Source organism: Zootoca vivipara, chromosome 8, assembly GCF_963506605.1.
Source record: "Zootoca vivipara chromosome 8, rZooViv1.1, whole genome shotgun sequence".
Classification (NCBI taxonomy): Eukaryota; Metazoa; Chordata; class Lepidosauria; order Squamata; family Lacertidae; genus Zootoca; species Zootoca vivipara.
Genome location: NC_083283.1, coordinates 14732602 through 14749476, shown reverse-complemented (window position 1 = coordinate 14749476; position 16875 = coordinate 14732602). Strand labels below are relative to the sequence as shown.

The window sequence follows — 16875 nt, the reverse complement described above, 5'->3', positions numbered from 1 at the left end:
GAAGAAGTGTGCATGCACACGAAGCTCATACCAAAATAAAAACTTAGTTGGTCTTTAAGGTGCTACTGAAGGAATTTTTTGTATTTTGCTTCGATTCAGACCAACACGGCTACCTACCTGTAACTAAAACACCTGTTATGTTCACCCCTCACCTGTATCTAAGAATCCTAGAATCTCTAACTTGGTAAAGGTGCTAAGAGTTCTGTTAAGAAATCCCTAACCTCTCCTCCACATCCAAAATTTAATTCCCATTAAAGAGGGGCCGACTATTAAACAAAATTTCAAAGGATGGCTATGTTTCGGTTCATATGACTAAGAATTGGATAGGTTCACCTTCACAACACAAACTGAATTCCCCTGGCCCATCCCTAAAGCAGAAGGATCACTCTTTACAAACATTAAAAATCACCATGATTCAAGTTTATCTTTGTGTTATATATGTGGGTTTTTGTTATTTTTGTTTTTTGTTTTGTTTTGCAATTACCGCAAAGCTTAGAAGAGGGAGATGTATGCATGCCTCTTCTTGGTTAGAACAATACTTTTTGTTTTCTCCGAGAAAGAAAAATAACTGAAACAGTGTTGGCAAAAACAATAGATCATGTTTTATTATTTGGTTTTTAAAATAATTTGTAACAGAGAATCTACTCAATTGTATTTCATATCCTGAAGAAGAGATGGAGCACACATGGAAGTAACTAAGAGACAAGCTGTGTGGTTTTTATTGTATCCCAGCAAGTCCCCAGAATTTACATCCAAGGACACCAGAGCTTCTTATAATTGCATACTGCCAAGAAGATGAAGAATGGCAGGGTGTCTGTAGATGTTATTCTATTAAATAAGAAGAAACAAAGTTACATCTTTTCAGTCCTAGTTTAAGAGCTGAGCCATCTGGTCACTGAAACAGTATGATTTTAATGTTGTGTGCAAGCCATACATTTAAAGAACGTTTTCACCTCCAAATAATCATGGGGACTGCAGTTTACTAATCACAGAGCTACAGTTCTCAATAAACTACAGTTCCCAGTATTCTTTTTTTGAGGGGTTGGGGGGTTGGGGAGGTGCTGTAAATGTCCACAGCCCAAGATTTGCTGCCCAGTTAAGCAGACATATATATTAATACAAAAACAAAAACAAATGGAACTGTTTCTATGCATAATTGCCCTGGGATTCTACCATTGGCTGGTTTGGGGAACCAAATGTGTTTGTTTTTAAAGACACACAATAGAGCAGTTGCGCCATATCAAACCTGTCTATTGTCATAGGAGAAACCGAGAAATTTAAAGAGAAATCTAGAACAGTATGTCGATAGGGTGCAAGAATAATGAAAGAGGCTGTACTGTTTCATGGAATCATAGAATTGTAGAGTTGGAAGGGACCCCAAGGGTAATCTAGTCCAACCCCCTGCAATGCAGGTGTCTCAACTAAAGCATCCATGCCAGATGGCCATCCAACCTCTGCTTAGAAACCTCCAAGGAAGGAGAATCCACAACCTCCAAAGAGAGACAATTCTACTGTTGAGCAGCTCTTGCTGTCAGAAAGTTCTTCCTGATTGTTATGTACTGAGCTGAATCCTAGAACAATAGGATTCAGAATCAGCGGGAGCTACCCAATCCAACTCCAGGTGGAAGTGAATCCTCAACCTGATTGGCCTGCTGGAGCAGCCAATCAGGCGGCTGGCAGAAGTGAATCTGCTACCTGATTGGCCTGTAGGAGCAGCCAATCAGGCTGCAGGCAGAAGTCAATCCACAATATAATTGGCCCACAGGTGTAGCCCTGAAGTAGCCAATCACGCAAGGCCCATTGTGTAAATAATGTATATAAGCAGATGGTTTGGGGAAAAGAGCCATTCGTCTTCTCTTCTCCTCCTTGATGACTATGAGCTGAATAAAGAGCATGAAATTCACTCTTGACTCCGAGTATATTTCACTGGCGACGAGGATGGGATCCTGCTGAGCTGACCGCCACCACGCACTGCACCGCAGCACCGCCACCTGCTGCACCGCTGCATCGCACCGTGCATCCAGGCTTCAGCTCCAGGACCCAAGGAACCCAGAATGGCAACCGACAGCAGCTTCTCGCCATTCAAACCAGCATCAGGAGACTGGGAAGGGTACGCCGCCCGTTTCAACTTCCTCCTGCAAGCGAAAGAAGTCACCAACGATGCCATGAAGAGGGCGACATTCTTCAGCGTCTGTGGAGAGGAGACGTTTGAAATCGCCCGAGCTCTCCTTGCACCTAGAGATGTCGCTACCGTCTCTTACAAAACAATAATGGAACGGCTGAAGGAGCACTTCTCACCACAGCCCTCGGTGGTAGCTTGCCGAAATGCCTTCTACGCAAAGCGGCAAGCCCCGGGGGAAACCATAACTGGGTTTGTGACCTCCCTCCGCCAAGCCGCCCGGTTATGCAACTTCTCAGAATTGGAGAACATGCTTCGTGACCGCCTCGTCGGTGGCCTGAGGGACGAGATGTTGCAACGACGCCTCTACGCCAAAAAAGACCTCACGTTCCAGATTGCTCTGGAGGAAGCCCTGGCAACCGAAGCCGCCGAGAGGTCAACGCAAGAGGCACGACCGGCCCCGCCATCCCAACCGAGGGTCTACCACGAAGACCTCACCGACGAATCCGAATCTGACAGGGAGGAAGTACACCGAGTACAGCGGCGCACTCAAGCAGCACACACACCACAGCAGCCTCGACGAGAAGGAGGGAACTGTGCAAGCTGCGGGGAGAACCACGAGAGGAGGACCTGTCGTTTCCGCAACGCAGAGTGCAGGCAGTGCAGAAAATTGGGACACATCGCCCGGGTGTGTCGGGCTCGACTCACCCGTCGACAAGCATCAGATGACCGACCCAGGAGCCCCAGGTCACACGGCACCATGCACCAAGGCAACTCGACGGAGATCACGGACTACCAGGTATTCCAGTTGCCCCATCCCAGCACAGAGAAAATTTATATAGAGGTACAGATAGAGGGAGCCCCATGCCGCATGGAGCTGGACACGGGTTCAACTCTATCCATAATCTCGGCCCGAACATTAAGGGAACTGTGCCCTAATGGGGGTCCCAAACTAAGGCCGGCCCCATTCACCCTCCGGGACTTCCAGAAACGTAAGGTCCCTACTATGGGGGTGGGGACCTTCAGGGTGCAATATCGAGGGCGAAAGCAACAATTGGACTTGCTGGTAGTTAAGGGCCCCTACGTTAGCTTACTGGGACTGGCATGGTTTGGACCTCTGGGGCTAGCCGTTACCGGGGTGAACCGCACTAGCTTACAAGTGGACGTGGACGCCATATGCAAAGAGTTTCCAGGGGTTTTCGATGGGGCATTGGGACGATATACAGGACCCCCCATTGCCCTACAGCTAGACCCCGCTGTACGACCCATCAGGCACAAGGCCCGCCGGGTCCCGTTCGCCCTGAAACCCCGCATAGACGAGGAATTGGACCGGCTCGTGGAGCAAGGAGTGCTGGAGCCGGTGCCCAACGCCCCCTGGGAAACTCCAATTGTCACACCCGTCAAGCCTAACGGTTCGGTCCGCATCTGTGCAGACTACAAATGCACCATAAACAAGGCTCTCACGGCCCATGCATACCCAGTGCCAGTGGTCAGCCATGTCCTCGCCACCCTGGCTGGGTCAAAAATCTTTGGCAAACTGGACTTGGCCCAAGCGTATCAACAGTTGCCTGTGGACGAAGCCACAGCAGAGGCTCAGACGATTGTGACGCACAGAGGGGCATTCAGAGTTAAGCGGCTGCAATTTGGCGTTAGCGTGGCACCAGGCATATTCCAGAATCTAATGGACTCTCTCCTTAAAGGGATTCCTGGCGTCACCCCCTTCTTCGATGATGTACTGATCGCCGGGCCCACACCAGAGGAATTTGAGGACCGCCTCCGCTCCGTCCTGCACCGTTTCCAGACGGCGGGCCTCAAGGTGAAGCGGGAAAAGTGTTTACTGGGAGTGCCGCAGGTGGACTTTCTGGGATTTAAGGTGGACGCAGAAGGGGTCCATCCAACCGGTGACAAGGTACGGGCCATTTGTGAGGCCCCAGCGCCCAAGAGCAAGCCCGAACTTCAGTCATTCTTGGGACTATTGAACTTTTACCATGCCTTCCTTCCCCATAAGGCAGCGGTAGCGGAGCCCCTACACAGACTCCTAGATAAAAGGGCCCCTTGGGTGTGGGGCCAGCAACAAAGGGCCGCATTCCAGGCAGTCAAGGACTTGCTCGTCTCGAACTCGGTCTTAGCACACTTCGACGAGAGGCTGCCAGTGGTGCTGGCATGCGACGCCTCTCCCTATGGCATCGGCGCTGTCCTGGGACACCAACTCCCGGATGGAAGAGAGGTGCCGGTGGCATACTTCTCCCAGACGCTTGCTGCAGCCGAACGAAACTACTCACAGATTGACAAGGAGGGTCTGGCAATCGTGAAGGGCGTAAAAAAATTCCATGATTTCTTGTACGGGCGGCCCTTTACCATAGTGACTGACCACAAGCCGTTGCTTGGCCTGTTTGCCCCAGAGAAGCAGACCCCCCAAGTGTTGTCTCCACGTGTCCTCAGGTGGTCAATTTTCCTTGCCGGCTACCAGTATGCACTAATCCACCGTCCTGGGAAGGCGATGGGCCACGCAGACGCCCTCAGCAGGCTACCACTACCAGAAACAGGCCCCGACCCAGCGCCTGCGCAAGAGGTTATGACCCTGGAGCTGCTTCCCGACCGACCCATTCAGGCACAAGAAGTTGCGCACCATTCCACAAAAGATAGGGTCATCTCCCGGGTCCTGGACTGGGTGTGGCGAGGATGGCCCAGCAGCAGCCCCGGGCCAGAATTCGCTGGCTACACAAACCGCAAACATGAACTGTCGGCCCACAAGGGGTGCCTGTTATGGGGAAGCAGGGTTGTTGTTCCCCAGCCCCTCCGCAAAAGGGTCCTCACAGCCCTACACGAGACACACCCAGGGGTAGTGAGGATGAAGGCCCTTGCCAGGAGTTATGTGTGGTGGCCGGGGATTGACAGAGAGATAGAGGCCTGGGTCCAACACTGCCAGACCTGCCAAGAATCCCGCCCGGATCCCCCAAGGGCCCCAGTCCAGCCCTGGGAGTCCACCCGACATCCATGGTCACGCTTGCACGTGGACTTCGCTGGCCCCTTCCCGGGAAAAACATTCTTCATAGTGGTGGATTCCTACACCAAATGGCTGGAGGTCGCACTGGTACCATCCACTTCTACGGCGGCAGCCATCCGGGTACTACGTAAGCTGTTTGCGACCCACGGGCTCCCTGACACCCTCGTCTCGGACAATGGAACCGCATTCACGTCAGAGGAGTTCCAGACCTTCACAGCGCAGAACGCCATCCGCCACATCCGCTCAGCACCATTCCACCCTGCCACCAATGGCCAAGCGGAGCGCATGGTGCGGACCACCAAGGACAGCCTCCGCCGCATGACACAAGGGGACTGGGAATACCGCCTTGCCGCATTTCTTCTACCACAGCACAGCACCCCAAGCACAACGACGGGCCGGAGCCCAGCTGAATTACTAATGGGCCGGCGCCTTGCAACTAGACTGGACCGACTTCACCCTGACAGAGCTCAGGATGAGGTAGTGGTGGGGAAAGGCAGGAACCCCCGGACATTTGTGGCCCAGGACCCAGTGTATGTATACGGCGACGATTCCCAGGAGGAACCCGGGAGGAGAGCGGGACAGAGGGGTCCCAAGGGGACAGCAGGGCAGTGAGGCCTGTAGAGCGAGAGGGGTGGGCAGGGGAAGCAGAAGCAGTAGGCACAGAGGGGCGCCCCGAGGCTGGAAGGACACCGGAACCAGAGCTACAACCTAGTGGTTCAGTGGCGCCAGACCAGACAGCCCTGGCACAGCCAGCAGCCTCGGAACACGAGCCAGAACCAGAACCCCTGACCAAGGAACACCCCAGGCCACAACGCACACGGAGGCGGCCAGCAGACCTTGGGGACTACGAATGCAACTTCCCGGGCAGGACTGGAACTTAGAGGGGAGGGGTGTTATGTACTGAGCTGAATCCTAGAACAATAGGATTCAGAATCAGCGGGAGCTACCCAATCCAACTCCAGGTGGAAGTGAATCCTCAACCTGATTGGCCTGCTGGAGCAGCCAATCAGGCGGCTGGCAGAAGTGAATCTGCTACCTGATTGGCCTGTAGGAGCAGCCAATCAGGCTGCAGGCAGAAGTCAATCCACAATATAATTGGCCCACAGGTGTAGCCCTGAAGTAGCCAATCACGCAAGGCCCATTGTGTAAATAATGTATATAAGCAGATGGTTTGGGGAAAAGAGCCATTTGTCTTCTCTTCTCCTCCTTGATGACTATGAGCTGAATAAAGAGCATGAAATTCACTCTTGACTCCGAGTATATTTCACTGATGTTGGGTCAGAACCTCCTTTCTTGCAACCTGAAGTCCTTGGTTTGAATCCTACCCTCCAGATCAGGAGAAAACAAGCTTGTTCCACCTTCCATGTAACAGTCCTTAAGATATTTGAAGATGGCTCTCCTATCTCCTCTCAGTCTCCTCTTTTCCAAGCTAAACATATGCAGTTCCTTCAGCCTTTTTTATTTCACAAATAAAAAACCGCAAAGCATCTTAAAACTTGTTTCCTGGGAAAAATTCTGAAATCTCTCACCCGATTCTGCCCCCCAAACAGATTGCTGTTTCTTGGCACAACTGAGCCTTCCCCAAGCTGGTGTCCTCCAGATGTTTTAGACTACAACTTCCATCAGCCCCAGCCAACAGAATTATGGAACAGGTCGGGGAACAGTGGCATAAACAAACACGTGTCGCTTTCCTCCACATCAGCAGATAGCGTTCCAAGGCTTTAAACGCACCAGGCATTTAAAGCACCACTGTGATGATGAAAGTGATGGCTTTCCCCAAAGAACCTTGGGGACTGTAGTTTGCTAAGAGTGCTTAGAGTTCTTAGGAGACCCCTCATTCTCTTCCTTGGGGAGCTCTGGGAATAGTGGTTTCTGTAAGGGAAATAATATACAGATACCACACAACACTTAGGGTCCAAAAAAGGTTTTCTATTAGGAGGCTTTGCTTAAGCCTTTTTGCAGCATGGGGGTGATTCTGGAGGGGGGAGGTGACAGCACCTAGAGATGCTGCAGGCTGGATGGGGAGGCAGCATGGGCTGCATACAACCTATGGGCTACTAGTTCCCTGCCCCCCCAGCTCTAAACGGTGCCCCCACTAACCACAACCCCCTAACAGAGGTCAGCTCCCACCAGGCATGCAATGGAGAGCACAGACATCTTTGTTGGTAAGCTCTGAACGCTCCTATTGGCACCAAACTCTCCCGACTCACTCTTCCTTCCAGGATCAAAGCCAGTGGACAAAGCAGAAAGAAAGAAAACTATATGGCAGCAACAGCTCGAATATTACTGCTTCTCTTGGATAAACAAGCATTATATTGATGATGTCATTACTTCCACCAACGTAGACATCGGAGGAGTTGGGGTGGCGTGGGGCACGCAGGATGGCAAAAGAACCTGGGTGATGTCATCCTCTCTCAATTCCTCATTCAGCTGGTTCGCGATCACATGCACTTGCAGCTGTTAGCCATTGCGCTTCACACAATCCTCATGTTTCTCCTGCCCTGCTCCAGCAACTAGGCAGACATCCAATACTAACAGGCCAAAGGTGCCCCACAAAGACAGCATCATGCAACCCACAAGCAAGGCCTATGGCAGAACCAGTTCCAGAGCAGGGCTGTCACGGTTTCCTCCTGTGCGTTTCAAAAAGGTGCAAGTCAGATGAGGACATTAGCGGAAACAGCAAGACTTAGCATGGAAGTTCAGTAGTGATGAAGTAGGTTTGCCATACGCCCAGAATTTCCCCAATTCAAACGACAAAATTAGTGCAAGAACAGAACAGAACGGGGAGGAAGCTGGCGACCCAATTCCTGCGCAATGCTGTTAGAACCCATTCTGCACTTCACTTCCTGTTCAATAAAAGCCACCTCCCTTTTTCCACTGGTTAGCACAGCCTTCCCAAATCATGACACCCTCCAGATGTTGCAAATTATAATCCCCATCATCCCTAAGCATTGGCCATACTGGGCGAGGCTGATGGGAGCTTCAATTCGACAACATCTAGAGCAGTGTTTCCCAACCTTGTGCCTCCAGCTGTTTTCGGACTACAATTCCCATCATTCCTGACCACTGGTCTTGCTAGCTAGGGATGATGGGAGTTGTAGTCCCAAAACATCTGGAGGCACAAGGTTGGGAAACACTGATCTAGAGCAGGCATCCCCAAACTGCAGCCCTCCAGATGTTTTGGCCTACAACTCCCATGATCCCTAGCTAACAGTACCATTGGTCAGGGAAGATAGGAATTGTAGTCCAAAACATCTGGAGGGCCAAAGTTTGGGGATGCCTGATCTAGAGGCTGGTATAGCAGATATCTTCACGATGCAGCAACAGGAGAAGTGGGTTCACTATACAGTGGTACCTTGGTTTATGAACACAATTGGTTCCTGAAGTCTGTTCATAAACTGAAGCGTTCATAAACTGAAGCGAACTTTCCCACTGGAAGTAATGGAAAGTGGATTAATCCATTCCAGACGGGTCTGCGGAGTACTCAACCTGAAGCGTACTTAACCCCAAGCATGGGTGTAATTGGTTCCGGAAGTCTGTTCATAAACTGAAGCATTCATAAACTGAAGCGAACTTTCCCATTGAAAGTAATGGAAAGTGAATTAATCCGTTCCAGATGGGTCCGCGGCGTTCGTAAACCGAAAATTCATAAACCGAGGTGTTCATAAACCGAGGTTCCACTGTACAACAGTGATGGCCAAACTTGGCCCTCCAGCTGTTTTTGGGACTACATAACACCAGCGCAGAACATCTGCATCTTGCCCATAAGAGAGATCAGGAGATTCCTCCTGTTCTATTCCTTTATTGCTCAGATGTTCACATAAATAGAAAGGGGGAGGCAGGTGAAGAACACCTCTGAGCCTACTCCAGATGTGCATTTATACCCATCCACACCCATTCTCCAGTGGGAAACATCAAGAGAGGACTTGCTAAGGCAGGCCAGTGAACCATCTAGCCCAGCATCCTGTTCTCACAGTGATCAATCAGATGCCTCTGGGTAGAGGTATATCTAGGCTCCCTTGAACCCTCAGCAAGGGCTTTACTGGGCCCTTCAAAGCTGGGAGGGACCATGGACCAGTCTGCTTCTTGATGCCTTTCCTGCTCTGCCACTGCAGCCATCGGGGTCAGATCAGCTCTGCTCCACCTTCCTTCCTTCCTTCCTTCCTTCCTTCCTTCCTTCCTTCCTTCCTTCCTTCCTTCCTTCCTTCCTTCCTTCCTTCCTTCCTCCTCCTCTGGCCCATCTGTCCGAGTGCACAGGTGGATGGGCTCCTAACCCCACGCCTAGCTACGCCCTGCTTTTGGGAAGTCTGCAAGCAGGATCTGAGTGCAACAACAGCACTCTCCTTTCTTGTGACTTCCAGCAACTGGTATTCAGAGGAAGGAGGCCAAAGACGCCAAGTCCAGCCGGACTGGCCCCTGGCACACATGGGGTCCTCTACCACCAGCTGTCCCGTGGGGAGGATACCAAATCCCTTTTTATATATGTGGAAACTATTTTTTCCGTGGCTTTAAAGAATGCATTTTGAAGTTACTCAGCCTGCCTTAAAAGGATCGGTATCCTGAAAGGAGAGATATAAATAACTCGGATTAATTCCTCCTTCTTTGAACTCTTCTGAACACCATTCCCCAGGAACACCAGTTTGGGAATTTCAAAACCAGGTCCAAATTTGGGGCATCGGCAGCTTTCAGCTCCTTTGCATCTTTTACAACCTCCTCTACTTTTCCTTTTTTAAAAAAATTCGATTAATTACAGCGCTGTACTGTCTCGACAGGCACCTTCGCAGGCACCTTCTACTTGGAGACCAACCCTGGAAGTTGAGCCTGGAGCCACCCATACCTATGCCATCTTGGATGCTGTCCTAATGAACCACAGTGGGCTACTTCACTACTGGGCTTTAAGGCTGAGAACCATCGGATTCTACCTTATACAAAGTCAGCCCATCAGTCTAGCTCAGGATCAAAGAATCCTGGGAGCTGCCAAGAGTGCATCTGCAGCAGCACATCCAGATGCCTCCATTTGCCCCAGCTGCAACAAAACATCTCTCTTCCGTTTCGGTCTCGACAGCCACAGCAGGCGCCGTAACCTTCCAACACTTCGACTTCACTCCTCCTTTGTCTACTGAAACAGGATAGCTCAGCTGGTTGGAGCCAAGGTTGCAAGTCTGATCCCCATATGGAATGCCAGCATGGACTAGATGATTGTCAGGGTCCCTTCCAACTCTAGAATTCAATGGTTCTATGAAAAAGATGAATGCCAACTGCTTCTCTCCTGCCTACTATCGCTGGATGGTTACAGCATTGGGAGGCTTTTGGATCTTGCCTCCTTTTTAGTCTAGAAGACCAAGGCCCCATCTGCTCCATCATCCCCCTTTAAAGAGTCATGGCTTCCCTAAAGATTCCTGGGTGCTGAGATTTATTAGGAGACCCAGATTCCCCTCCCAGAGCTACAATTCCCAGAGTTCTCTGGGAAGAGAATAGTGGTCTCCTAACAATTCATCTTAACAATGAATCCAAAGATTAACTGGGTGGAAACACAACTGTTTAAAGTGGCATGGTACTGTTTTAAATGTCTAGTGCAGATGGCCCTTAGTTACAGGATTCTCTGAAGCTTGCCTTTACATCGAGGAGGCTACCTCAGGGCTACCCAGCTATGTGACCACTGGTGTTGTGGTCAGCTCTGAAGTACAGTACAGTATAGGCAATTTTTTTTTGTGACAGCCCCCATAGCTAGTATCAATTATACAACAAGCGTAACCGGCTGCTATAATCAAACACTAATTTATAAACATATAACGCAGAATAACAAATTTATAAACGTATAACGCAGAACAACTTAACCAACACAACCATAAACGTCATATCACTCGTGATTCAATCCAACATCAGTTCAAGGTATTCAGTCATATGTTGTAGTTCATATTTTGGGAATCCATATGACATATAAATTGGTTCAAATGCACCGCTACCAGGAATATATAGTTTGGAATATACTGCGTCTGACGATGTCAGTTAACGGTTATTCCACAGAATGGATTGTCCAAGCGCGGTGACAAGTATAGGTGGCAGCGGAGCATCCCAGTGAAGACAAGACGTATATATGAAGGTGGCAAGGGAGTATCCAAAAGCAAAAAGTATCCAAAAGCAAAAGACAAGGTTACCCAGGTTATGTGCCTTGTTTCGTCAAAGTTGGCTTCTTCAGTGAGCGAATTGCTTCCCACGATAAAGCACTAGCTGGAAAACTCCAGGTAAAGTAACGCCTCCAAGAAAAGCAGGCAGCTGTGTTGATCCATTGCATAGTCACTCACATCAAAGAACAGCAACACATAGCATAGTACCCAATTTATTAGGATAAGCTGACAGTCCTGGAATAGTATAAAATTTGTTGCGCTGTGCAACAGCACAGGATTGTTGGCTGGGTTGTGAGAAGAGAGGGACTTTTTTCCACTTATGGTGGGAATGTCCCCTGGTTTCATCATTTTGGTCTGATTTCTATCAGGAAATACCTAATATAATCAAACCAAGTCTATCCTCAAGTCTCTCCTTTGCTGAACATGTGGGATGATCAAATGCAAGTTTCTCATTCTAAAGAACTTCTGGCAGGGTTCTGCCAGCTGCAGCTAGGATTTCCATAGCTCAACAATGGAAAACACTACAAAATGTGCACCTTTCTTTATGGTTCAGAAACTTGTGGGCTTTGGCTTATGGCAGGAAAAAAAACCAAAACCATAAGCTGCAGGTCTGCAAAGGGATGGAAATCCCAGAATGTTTATATGCTATCCAGCAGGACTTTATTTCCTGTTTTGCCTTCAGATGTACAAGACTCACTATCTGTACCATCTTAGGAAATATGCCTTTCTTGAGTTATTCTTGAGTTATTCTTGAGTTATGCCTTTCTTGAGTTATTCTTTATACCTATGGTACTAGACGTCCTGCGCTCCTAATGTAATTTAATTTTCCAGTAGTGTTTATTTGTATTTGTTGCTATATGTCAACAAATAAACATGGTTGCATTACGTTGACAGATTTTTAATTGCGCAAACCCAAATTTCCACTATGCACTCCTGCAAAATAGTGACAGTCTGGAGGCAGAATTGTTGTGCTACCGGTATGTAAAGATGCTTGTAAGTCCCCCTAGTGTTAAAACGACACCTGTGCACTTCACCTGTGCACTCTCCTCCAAGCTCACCTACCGGTTACCCACAGTTGATTTAATAGACAGGTGGGCTAAGAAACCTCTCCCCTACTCTCCAAGATACACATTGGTGGAACCAGTCATATGCTCAAGTGCCATGATGTCACCCAGTTAATATCACCCCCTTTCCCCTTTTCGGGGATAAGTTAACCAATGATCTCATGCATAGCTGTGGGGTGGCTCAGCCTTGCCATTTGGGTGGTTTGATCTTTAAAATTCAAAAAATGTGTGGGTTTTGCTTATAAAACAAGTATGGTCAAAGGACTAAGTAATTTGCTCACCAGGTGAGGGACTCCCTGGGTAAATGAGTACAGCTATCCATTTGCAATGAGTAAATCCATAAACAATGAGTTATATTCCACTTGGCCAAGCCAAGAAAAGAATAGATCTTCTTTTGAAGTAAATAGTTGCTGCTTCTTTTTTGCATTTTCACTTTATAACAATTGTCAACTTCAGATTGTTCCTATAGCCTTGTCACCTCCCAGTTCCCCCCTTTTTTGGAATATTGCTCATTGCTTTTATTAAAGTTTTCTGCACGTTCCAGTGTTTTGTATTGTAAAGAACTATCCTACCTGTCGTTTTACTTGGTTGCATGGTGGCACCTATACGCTGAAACAGAACTAACCTTTGTTTGAATTCTACATTGTTATGTTGTTCAGACATTTTTAGGGATGTGCTGGGAGGCTGGGCTAATTTGGCATTAGAAGCACACTTGAACTGGAGAAAGTGGGGAGCCTAACCAGGCCAGAAGCACCCACACAACCACTTGACCCGCCTTTTTCTTCATGCACTGCTACTTCCCTCTGAGTTACTAAACTGGGTCCATATTTTCTCCTATGCGCATGTGCTTGTAATGCGCTTTCCTCCTTGCCCATGTGGCTCCCACCCCTCTCTCCCTTCCTTCCATGCCAGTGGATGTATTTGAACCACAGTGGTGCGCATGTCCCTGAGCTTCCTCTTTTGGTCAGTGCATCGGAACACCCACCCACCTCTCCCTATATTTAGGGCTTGCATGCTGGACCTTGCTATGCTGTCGTCTGTCGTTGGGACAGGGGCACGACAGGGGAACTTTCCCCAGTTGGCTGATTGGCTGGTGCCATTTGGGTTTCACCTGCCATGTAGCAAATTGTCACAACTTGTAAGGTTGCGGATAGGCTCTGGTTCAGGTGATAGGGGTGGCAGAGCACTCTAGCCAACCCTATGTGATGGGTATTCCGTTAAAGGAATCCAGGGACTCTTTGGTTGGTCAACCCTGAGAGGGGTTGTGCCCTGAGCCTGAGTTCAGGGGGACATCTGGCTGGTGGACTGACTTGACCCCACTTTCCACTGTGACGGGTGTTCACCCAAGGCTGACCTATGGTGTCCCCTGGGTCAGCGTTACCTGCAACAGTGCAGGGAGCTAGTCAAACCAGAGCCTATGCAACCACTCACTTGATTGTAATCAATAAAGTTGTGGCCTAAATTCTGCCAAAACCAAAACCAAAAATTAGAGTCTTATCTGAATTTATTTAGGGGGTGGTTAAAGGGTCTACACACGCAACAAGTCCCACTGAATTCCTAAAAAAATAAACATGCAAAGAATCACTCATACTGTACGATTCCTTTCAAAGAGTTAACAACTATTTTAAAGACCCAGTTCCACTAAGAACTAAGTTAGACTTCCTGAAACTAATCTACCTAATGTAGACGTGCCTGTTAATTTTAATGGGTCTACTCTGAGTATAATTGTTGGTTTGGGCTCAGGATTTCCTTCTCTCCCATGCCATGTGGTTATATCTGGTACCAGAAAGTCATTACAAATCAGGTCACTTATTATTTAGCTGCTGCGGAAAGAAATAATCAGGCAAAGTCTACCCCCCCCCAAAAAAAATACATCCAGTAAAAAACATACAACACCCCTAGAGTTGGGAGTTTTTTTTATAAAAAAAATTACTCTTTGCGGATCAAACTCATGTTTATTGTGAAACACAGCCTACTTTTGAGGGTAGCTAGGAGTTTCCTGGATATGATTCATAGCTTTTAACCGAAGTGCTGCATTGCATCTTTCGGGACAAGGGCTCCAAGAGAACAACGGAAAAGGCATTATTTAAGAACTGGGTAACACAGCAAACCAGTCCCTTAGCAAGAAGCAATTTGGAGTTCCCCTTCGTAAGGAATTTTCCAATGATGGAAAATACCAAGGGAGTAATAGACACTTATGTCAGCACATCTTACCAGTGAGGTACCCACCCAGACAGGGGCAGCTCCTAGATGTTGTGCTGCTTGAGGCAAAATGCCTTTCTGCTGCCTCCTGCCACCGCTGCCCCCTCCTCCATCGCCACAAACTTGCCCTGCCAAAGCCATGCCACCGCCGCCACCGCCCACAGCGAAGGAGGAGGAGGAGGAAGAGGCAGTGAGCAGTGTTCTCCTCAGGCCCAGATCTGCCCCCTGAGGCAACTGCCTCAACTCGCCTCATGGGTGGGCCGGCGCTACATGGCCCAGTGATGGGCCATGAAAATGGGCGGTTAAGAACTCTGCAGGGACTTAGCTGAGATGGCAAAATCGATATGTTTAAATCAGAGAAAAGTCACAGTAAACATTTGTTAAAGATTGGAAAAAATTCCATTTTTGTGTGTGAAAAAAATGGAAATAATGATATCTGAATTCGAGGATTGGATATAATACTTGTTTATAGAAAGAGCCTTTGTTGGGTGTTGTATTGGATTGGACGAAGTGAATTTATACGTATATATATATATATATATATATATATATAGTGGACAGATGAAGAATCAGAAGTTCTTTGTTTTTTGAATCTTATTTTGCTATCTTTAGCTTTTAACCTCTTTTCTACTCTTTTAAAAAAATTTCTTTCTTTTTCTATTTTCCACCACTGGCTTTATCAGCTTCTCAGGGTTTTTTTTGATAAATAGTTTCTGAAGCTATCTTTGGTCTTCTCTTGAAATGATAGGAGGGGACACACACCATCAATGCTAATTACTTAAGCAATGTGTTAGCAAGGACAGAAGCAAATGTTGACAGTTTGAATGCTAGGAAATGCAGGAATCATTATTCTAAAGTTTTTTCCACATAGGTACCCACGTAGGGAGAATCTGAGAAGCACAATATTAGGGTAGGATTGATTGGGTCTCGTTTTTACAAAGTAAGCCAGCCCAATATATCATCTCCATAAAATATCTCATTAGGAAATGCATAAAATGATCTGTAAGGTCTAAACAGCAGTTCCTATTTTGTAAGCAGCTGGAAAGAGGCTTAACTGCTGTTTGAAGGCATTACCACTTTGGGAAGGAAGTCCGCACACATTTCTCTGATAAAATAAGCTTAACTACAAGGGATCACAGACCCAGCACTTGTGCAAATTAAAACCCTCAAACATCATACATAGCAGATCTAGGCCGACCACCTTTAAAGCAATTTTACTCCAGAACAATGCCTCCAAATTCTTTGTGCTCTGCAAGAAAGTTGTTTCGAAGCCAGTGACATAAATCTAAAAGTCACAATCAACTTGGCAAAGATGAATTTCTCTCCAATAGTTTGGACTCCGTCCCTAGTAAGCCTACTTAGGCTTGCGACACTCACTGTATCCAACGTGGAATGCTTTTCTGACTACTGTTCTTAATACTATGCTACAATTAGATGTGGCTTGCCTTAAATTCTCCACATATTCACAGTGATGCAATAAGCAATCCCCACAATTGTAAATGTTTCCTGCCCTGCCTCTTAGCCTAAAGCCATTTCTGCCTATGCGGTATCCGAGGTCTGCTTGCAAGCCACCTAACATTTCCTCAAAAGTAAATCCCAAAGTAGGGATGTAATAAGAGTGCAGCTTCAAAGCAGTAAAACAGGCAAGACCCCCCCCCTTTTTAGCATTGCATATTCATTGTGCAGCAATTAAACGAAAAACAGAACAGTGGGTGTGAAAGGCAAAAGACATATATGTGTGTCTTACCAGTTTGCTTTGCTTATCCATGGGTTGAACAAAAGGCTGGTCAGCTCTATTTTCTCTTTCTGGTGGTCTCCGAAAGCTTTCCCTCTCCTTGTGCAAGATGCAGCCACCCTGCCTCTGGCTCGCGTTGTTTTGCCCAGTGTATCGTTTGCGTTCGAGATGAACTCAGGGTGCCAGCTGTCCCCGAAGGACAATGGTTCAATGGGAAGATGTCTTTCAAACAAAGGAGCTGCTTGCAGGGTTGATTCACTCGCTCTCCCCAGACCCACACCACACACAACCTTTCCCTGAAATGACTCCGTGGAAAAAAGTCTCATCACTTCCCACCCACCCACCACAGAGACCGACTTTTAAAAGCATAAGCTGGCTAGGCAAGTTGAATGAGTTTGACCACCACCAGCAGCAACAGCCCATTCAAGGGAGGGTCTCCTATCCAGAGGTAACAATGCATAGCTAGCCGGATTCCACTGGAATAGTTTCACGGGATGACCTTTGGTAGAATTGCTCAAAGCCTTTTTTTTTTTTTTTTGTAAAAATGTCCTCAACTTATCAACAGCCCAGACTGAAAAATGCAAAGACTGCTTTACAGCAGACCCTCCCTGTTGGGAACC

At 47.8% G+C, this 16875-nt stretch overlaps 1 protein-coding gene across 2 annotated transcripts in view; it reads right to left on the bottom strand.

The window, feature by feature from the left end:
- The window catches only part of ENPP2 (ectonucleotide pyrophosphatase/phosphodiesterase 2), an 87427-nt gene extending 70848 nt beyond the window's left edge, over positions 1-16579 (bottom strand). For both annotated transcript variants that reach the window (XM_035124969.2, XM_035124965.2), the window contains exon 1: positions 16268-16579. In XM_035124969.2, the coding sequence (XP_034980860.1) occupies positions 16268-16288 (21 nt within the window). In that variant the 5' untranslated portion in view covers positions 16289-16579. The remainder of the gene's footprint in view (positions 1-16267) is intronic.
- Positions 16580-16875: the final 296 nt, after the last annotated feature.